The sequence below is a fragment of the Ursus arctos genome, unplaced genomic scaffold, assembly GCF_023065955.2.
Source record: "Ursus arctos isolate Adak ecotype North America unplaced genomic scaffold, UrsArc2.0 scaffold_11, whole genome shotgun sequence".
NCBI lineage: Eukaryota > Metazoa > Chordata > Mammalia > Carnivora > Ursidae > Ursus > Ursus arctos.
The window spans coordinates 18,485,430-18,493,147 of NW_026622775.1; the positions used below are offsets into that span (position 1 = coordinate 18,485,430).

The following is a 7,718-nucleotide window of genomic DNA, read 5'->3' on the forward strand; positions in this document are numbered from 1 at the left end:
GAAACTTGGTAGCTGGAAACGAGTAGGAGCATCCCGTTACCCGATGTTCTACTGGGCAAAGTCAAAGAAACCAAATATCCCTTAGATAAATTATAAAAGGCAGCCAAAGTGAAGACTTGCCCAGACACCTCATTATTAAGAGCTCACTCGTTATTCATCATAGTTTTCATCTCAATAAATGATATAAACAATAGGCATGCTTTCTTCTAAAATTCCAGTGCGTTAGAGATGACAGATCAAAGAATTTCTTTCTGTCTCTTTTCCCAACTATGCTTCATTTTTACCTAAGCATTGATGTTTCTTTTTGCAAGTAGTTTTAACCTTTTTTGATCACTCTGGACCATTTACTAAACCGACAGATTTTTTTTACACTTGCCATTGTGATTAAATTATAAGTAATTACATAAAGGTGTACTTTACTTAAAATGGGTTTTTACTCCATTATTATCTCAATTGTGTTCTGGAAAATAATTTTATGCATCTTGAAAAATTAGGTATGAATATAATAGCACCTTGAAACAATCGAACGTGAAGGTATGTTACCTAACTTTGTAGAAGCACTGTGGGTAAGTATACTCTGATACAGCCAGACTGTTCAGCTCGTTTCCTGGCTTTAAATCAATCAATATTTTAAGGTGTCATTTCATTTTTATACTATTTTTATTCAAGCACATCATAGTTTAAGTGTACATTATGTTTAATACATTTTACAGATTAAAAATGGCAAAGTCCATTTTACATCAGATGCAGGAATCGCTGGGAAAGTGGAGAGAAATATTCCTGAAGTGTATGTTGCAGATGGCCACTGGCATACTTTTCTAATTGGAAAAAATGGAACAGCCACAGTACTGTCCATCGACAGAATATATAACAGAGATATCATCCACCCTACCCAGGATTTTGGTGGCCTCGATGTGCTCACTATATCTCTAGGAGGAATTCCGCCTAATCAAGCTCATCGAGATTCTCAAACAGGTAAATCCTAGTGTTGAGCAAAGGAAAGGTAAAATTGTTCCTATAACAGTAGTTGGACTTCTGATAATATCCATTATGCATATTCTAAGACTATCATAACTATCTTTAGAAAGCCTTTAATCAATTATTGGCCATCATTTACTTTAGCCATATGCACTTGTTCTACTAAGTTCATAATCCAGCCAATGGCACTTCCCTTGTCCACCGAACATTTGTTTATTCATTAATTTACTTACTCATTCATTTGCTCACTCACATGACAGATATTTACTGAGCCCCGTACTTGGCACTAGGAGTACAATGGTGAACTAAATAAATAGCTACTCTCCTCATATGACACATGGCCAAGTAAGGAAGACAAACATCAATGAAATCAGTATACAAGTAAATATATTATTTTAGAATATGGTAAATGATGTGAAGAAGGAATATGGAATTCTACAAGATTTCCAAAAAAGGAGAAAGGGAAACTTCCCTGGGAAATTGACATTGGTACTTTAATCTCAACTATAAAAATGAAGATGGGAGAGTATGAAAGCTTAATTTATATTGATAGAAGCCTTAACAAAAAGTAGATTAAGTCAAGATCAGAGAACCTGGCCTATTGGCATATTGGAGACTGATATCACAGGTAAAGGAGGAAGTTGGAGAAAGAAGCAGGGCCTTCTAGACCGTGTTGCATTTTTGGTCTTACTCTCAGGACAATGGGAAGTCACTAAAAAATTTCTCTTAGGAGTGTCAAGATTAGATAGGCAGTGATATTAAATATCCTTCAGGTTACGACATGGCAAATGCATTGGAGGAGGATAGCAGTGCACGTGCATAAATTAGCTGAGGTGATATTGCTGTGATCTAGGCTAGGTATTGTGTGAGTTTGAGCTATGTGGTGGCAGAGGAGTTAGTAAGAAGTGGATGGGCAAGAAATACTTTAGGAATTAAAATAAACCGAACTGTTGATGGTTTTGGTGAAATTCAGGAAGGTTTCTGACTTATCAACTAGAAGAAGGGCAATGCCACCGGAAGAGGAAACTGTAGAGCAGTGCCGAAAGAAGCGTGTCTATGGGAAATATCAAGATGGTGGTTTGGGACTTTGGGGTTTGGAACACGTTTGCAAAAGACTTTTGGATAGGTGGACTATAATCAGGAGTGGACACCAGCTGGAAATACATGCTAGGAGTTAGCCGAGTCAAGCAGGTAGCTGAAGTACTGAGCATGGATGTGATAACCTAATGGGAGGGTGTGGAGTAGAAAGAAAGCCTAGAGCCTTAGCTTAAGCAACTCCAGGAGTCAGTGGTTGTTTAGAGGAAAATGAAACCTAAAAGAGACAAAGTCATAGAAAGAAGGTCTGGAGAGTAGGAACAAAAGCAGATGTTACAGAAGCTCATGGAAAAAGAGTGTATCAGGGATGGAAATATCACTACAGTGGAAGGATACCAGGAAAATTGAAAAATGCAGGGGAGAGTGATAAACTGAAGGTGCAAAAGTAAAAGTCCAGGTCATAACTCTTCTTGTATACTTAGTTTATTTTAGCATATGGATGATAATTCATTTGGATGTTGTAAGAAACAAACCAATGTAAATCATACTCTTTTGTTAGTGTCAAAATAGATTCTTGGGCTCTATTTTGGACAGGAGCATTAGCAATATTAGCACATTGAAGTCCCACAAAGAGCTTCTCAACTTTTAAGAAAATCATTATTAGCCTCTAAGGAGCCACTTTAGATGTTTTTTTCTAACTTCTGCCATTCCCATCTCATGAAGTGTTCATGCCATAGTTACACTCGATATCTGCCCTCTAGAGGACTGCAAAGCTATTGTAATAGCTTTTTCTTTTGCTCTCCAGGAGCCTATGCTCAGCTCCTTGGGAGCAGTATCGCCTCCATGGAGAATGAGTGATCTAATGAATAAAGCTATTAGCCAATTTGTTGTTGTTGTTGTTCTTTTTGTTGTTGTTATTCTTTATAAGTATTTTTTAATACGCTTTATTTCTATATATGCAATTCTTGGTATGTAGACTATGAAAATAAGACAAATAGATAATAAATAAAAAGATGGAGAAAAAGAAAATCCAGGCTGAGTCATTCATAAATCTTCAGAAAGAGCAATATCTGAGCAATTCTCTCCATACTTTTGTCATGGAAATCTTACACATCTTAAGTTATGTTGTAAGACGCACAGAGTTACCGTCCCCGAACTGGGTGATGGCTGAGACTGGGGTTTCTAAGCTCTCATGACGGGATGGGGAGGCTTCTTTTTATCAGAGTCCCCCAGTGCAGGGTTTTAAGCCTTGGTTTCCTCTAAAATGCCTCGCTGCTCCTTCCGCCCCTGCAGGTTTTGACGGCTGCATTGCTTCTATGCTGTACGGTGGCGAAAGTCTTCCTTTCAGCGGGAAGCATAGCTTGGCCTCCATCTCTAAGACAGATCCCTCCGTGAAGATCGGCTGTCGTGGCCCGAACATTTGTGCCAGCAACCCCTGCTGGGGCGACTTACTGTGCATCAATCAGTGGTACGCCTACAAGTGCGTTCCTCCCGGAGACTGTGCCTCCCACCCGTGCCAGAATGGGGGCAGCTGCGAGCCAGGCCTGCACTCCGGCTTCACCTGTAGCTGCCCGGAGTCCCACACGGGGAGGACCTGTGAGACGGTGGTGGCCTGCCTCGGGGTGCTGTGTCCTCAGGGGAGAGTGTGCAAAGCCGGAAGTCCTGGAGGGCATGTCTGTGTTCTGAGTCAGGGTCCCGAGGAGATCTCCCTGCCCCTGTGGGCCGTGCCCGCTATCGTGGGCAGCTGCGCGACGGTCCTGGCTCTCCTGGTGCTCAGCCTGATTCTGTGTAACCAGTGCAGGGGGAAGAAGACCAAAAACCCCAAAGAGGAGAAGAAACCGAAGGAGAAGAAGAAGAAGGGAAGTGAGAACGTTGCTTTTGATGACCCAGACAATATCCCCCCCTACGGGGATGATATGACTGTGAGGAAGCAGCCTGAGGGGAACCCGAAGCCAGACATCATTGAGCGGGAAAACCCCTACCTCATCTACGATGAGACGGACATTCCCCACAGCTCAGAAACCATCCCCAGCGCCCCCTTGGCTTCTCCAGAGCAAGAGATAGAGCATTACGACATCGACAACGCCAGCAGCATCGCCCCTTCGGACGCAGACATCATCCAACACTACAAGCAGTTCCGCAGCCACACGCCTAAATTTTCCATCCAGAGGCACAGTCCCCTGGGCTTTGCCAGGCAATCGCCCATGCCCTTGGGAGCGAGCAGCTTGACGTACCAGCCTTCGTACAGTCAGGGTCTGAGAACCAGCTCCCTGAGCCACTCCGCTTGCCCAACGCCCAACCCCCTGTCTCGCCACAGCCCAGCCCCGTTCTCCAAGTCCTCTACTTTCTACAGGAACAGCCCGGCCAGGGAATTGCATCTGCCCGTAAGAGATGGAAATACTTTGGAAATGCACGGCGATGCCTGCCAACCTGGCATGTTCAACTACGCCACGAGGCTGGGAAGGAGAAGTAAGAGTCCTCAGGCCATGGCCTCTCATGGTTCTAGACCAGGAAGTCGCTTAAAGCAGCCAATTGGGCAGATTGCTCTGGAAACTTCTCCTCCGGTAGGACTGTCAATTGAAGAGGTGGAGAGGCTCAACACCCCTCGCCCCAGAAACCCAAGTATCTGCAGTGCAGATCATGGAAGGTCTTCTTCAGAAGAGGACTGCAGAAGGCCATTATCCAGAACGAGGAACCCAGCGGATGGCATCCCAGCTCCAGAATCTTCTTCTGATAGTGACTCACATGAGTCTTTCACTTGCTCAGAGATGGAATATGACAGGGAAAAGCCAATGGTGTATACTTCCAGGATGCCCAAATTATCTCAAGTCAATGAATCTGATGCAGATGACGAAGATAATTACGGAGCCAGACTGAAGCCTAGAAGATACCATGGCCGCAGGGCTGAGGGAGGACCTGTGGGCACACAGGCAGCAGCACCAGGGGTTGCTGACAACACACTGCCCTTGAAGCTCGGGCAGCAAGCAGGGAATTTCAACTGGGACAACCTTTTGAACTGGGGCCCTGGCTTTGGCCATTATGTAGATGTTTTTAAAGATTTGGCATCTCTCCCAGAAAAAGCAGCAGCAAACGAAGAAAGCAAGAATGGGACAACGAAGCCGGTCCCCAAAGATGGGGAAGCAGAGCAGTATGTGTGAACTTTACGTACTGGCATCATAAAAATCAAAAAGCAAGGGACACTCGAACCGTTGTAAGATTGCCGACTTAGGTGGGTTCCGTTTGCAAAACAGGCCAGTATGGACTGGTGTTGGAGGGAAACTAAAAAATAATAACCACAATGCTGCTGAAACAGACTCAACGCAAGTCTTTAATTTAAATATGCTTGGTTGAATTTATTTTCCTGCATGCATCGTATTTTGTAACTAGTTATGTGGGCATGCAGCGTTTGGAAAATTTTTTCTTATTTACCAATGTTTGATTTGTGATTTTTTAAAATTAATACCGTTGCCATTGCAGAAATGAATTTGTGCTTTCACAGTGGGGTATGTGTATCGTTTCCATTGTATTATCATTGTTATGTTTTGCATCGCAAGATCCTTGAGGTTTAAGCAATCCTTGTAAAGTGTAGAAAGAACCCTCCTATCCTTGAACGAAAGACTAATTATTAACACTTTTCAGAATTCTAGATTCCATATTTGATGTTGCTCAGAAATGTCTGATATTTGAGTTAAGTTTTACATGACAGTGGGTACTAAAGTCATTTTGTTCAGCACTTTAGAACTTTCCTACAAAATTGTGTTAAAACTTCTGAATCGCTTTTCTCTTCTTTCTTTTTCTTTCTTTCTTTCTTTTTTTTTTTTTTTTGTAAACGTTCCGGTCTTCTGACCTTCATCAGGCTTCCACTAGGACCAAAATGACTACGTATTATCCTAGCACACTGCTCCTTTCCTACTGTGGAATGACGCTCTCAGCAGCACTTCTCAGAGACACTTTTAGAAGTTATTTATTGAAAAATGTTCTATGCTTTTAAAATTTTAAAGAATTGACCTAAAGAAAGCCAATGATTGGACTTACTTTTCAACCATTTAAGATCTATCCCAAGTACCCAGTTTTTATAATTTATATAAAGTCAAATTTCAACTCTTCTTTCTTTCTGCCATTTGATAGATCATTTTTTAATACAGTGTAAAAACTTTTTTTTACACCTAAGCTGTGTTTTTGATACTGATATTTTCCTATGCTGAAAGTTTTCTTACTTTCAGGGAAGGTAAGAAAATACTTTTTTTACATTTGTTACTTATGTAACGTTCATATTTTTCACATTTTGATATTTGTAACATACTGTATGCTTTCTACTTGTAAATGCCAACAATAGAATTAAAATATTTATTTAAAATACTTTGCATTCATCATGTGGTGTGAAATTTTCTTCTTTCTATACTCTCTTATGCCCAACTTGAATAATCTCTACTTGTCAATAGGCAAGGTGAACTGTGAATGGGCGACATCATTTTCATCTAAAAAACCTAAGTGTGGATAATTGCCAGAACAGATATTTTAAGGTCACTTTCATACATTCCTACCTGTCAGAGTTCTTGAAATTCCCTGGGGTGTAATGAGTCTAGACGAGATTGCATCTTGTGGATTAACTTTGTTACGAACCTGGTTTAAGCCTTCAGGCAATAAATGTTTGGAAGTTCCCAGCAGAGTATGTTCAGTGAAGGCCAGCTTTAGACCAGGCTTATAGTTATAGGAACAGCAATGAATTAAACCTAATTATGGAAAAATGTCTGGGTCTCATTTTCTCCAAGGACCCAGCCCAAAATGTTCTAAGTCGATGGTGGGTAAGAAGAATGACAGTGAAGTCTCTGCTACACATACCTGCCTTTAATTTATTGATCACTCTGCTGCATAAATTCTAAACACATTTTGCATGCTATCCTAGCCAAGACAAACCTCTATTTTCAAGTAGTCACCCAAGAGTGAAACAATTCAGAAGAGACTAGTCCAGAACAAGATTCATTTGTGTATGAAAAATCACATCTGAAATAATACAATTTCTGCAAATCACTTCGCAATCTCAGAACTTTTTGTAATTAAATATCTGCCCCGTAACTAATATTTATTCAGAATATTATCCTCTAACATTGGCTGTGCCATATTGAATAGGGAGTTTAACAATATGGAGAAGTTTGAGTACATAAAATATGTAAATGTTTTTAGTAAATATAGTATTTTTAAATTAATACCAACAGATTGAGATTCATGCCAGAATTATTTTGTCATTTAATAATGATGAGATTTTTGTTTGTTTGTTTCAGAATAGGAAATAAAATGTGGGTTTAATCTAAATTGTAACTTTCCTACAGTGCTGTTTGGAGACTGAGTGTAAGACACTAATCTAATTTTCTTTTTTTTTTTTTTTTTTGTCACCTGTGATGAGCCAACATGTTTTAGTATTTCCCTATGAATTTTTGTGTTATGAATTTATGTGCCAAATATGGGAACATGCTGATTGCTTTGCATAACTCAAAACAGAATACTTTTTTTCCCCTCAAAATCTCTGAAACAGCTCAAGATGTCTTCAAGGATATAAATTCTGTAATTGAGAACAGAGCTAAAAGTAAAAATGATAACCATGATTATAGCTAAGGGTTAAGAGGGCCGAACCTGATGCCAAGATTCTGTATTCTAATTCTCTAAGAATTCTTTGTGAGATAGAGAATTGTTATCCCCTTGATTAA

At 40.4% G+C, this 7,718-nt stretch overlaps 1 protein-coding gene across 1 annotated transcript in view; it reads left to right on the forward strand.

Annotated features, from left to right (window-relative positions):
- Nucleotides 1-6,370, forward strand: part of FAT4 (FAT atypical cadherin 4) — a 166,279-nt gene extending 159,909 nt beyond the window's left edge. Inside the window, exons 17-18 of the mRNA XM_026499300.4 lie at nt 714-975; nt 3,307-6,370. Of these exons, the coding sequence (XP_026355085.2) occupies nt 714-975; nt 3,307-5,171 (2,127 nt within the window). The 3' untranslated portion in view covers nt 5,172-6,370. The remainder of the gene's footprint in view (nt 1-713; nt 976-3,306) is intronic.
- Nucleotides 6,371-7,718: the final 1,348 nt, after the last annotated feature.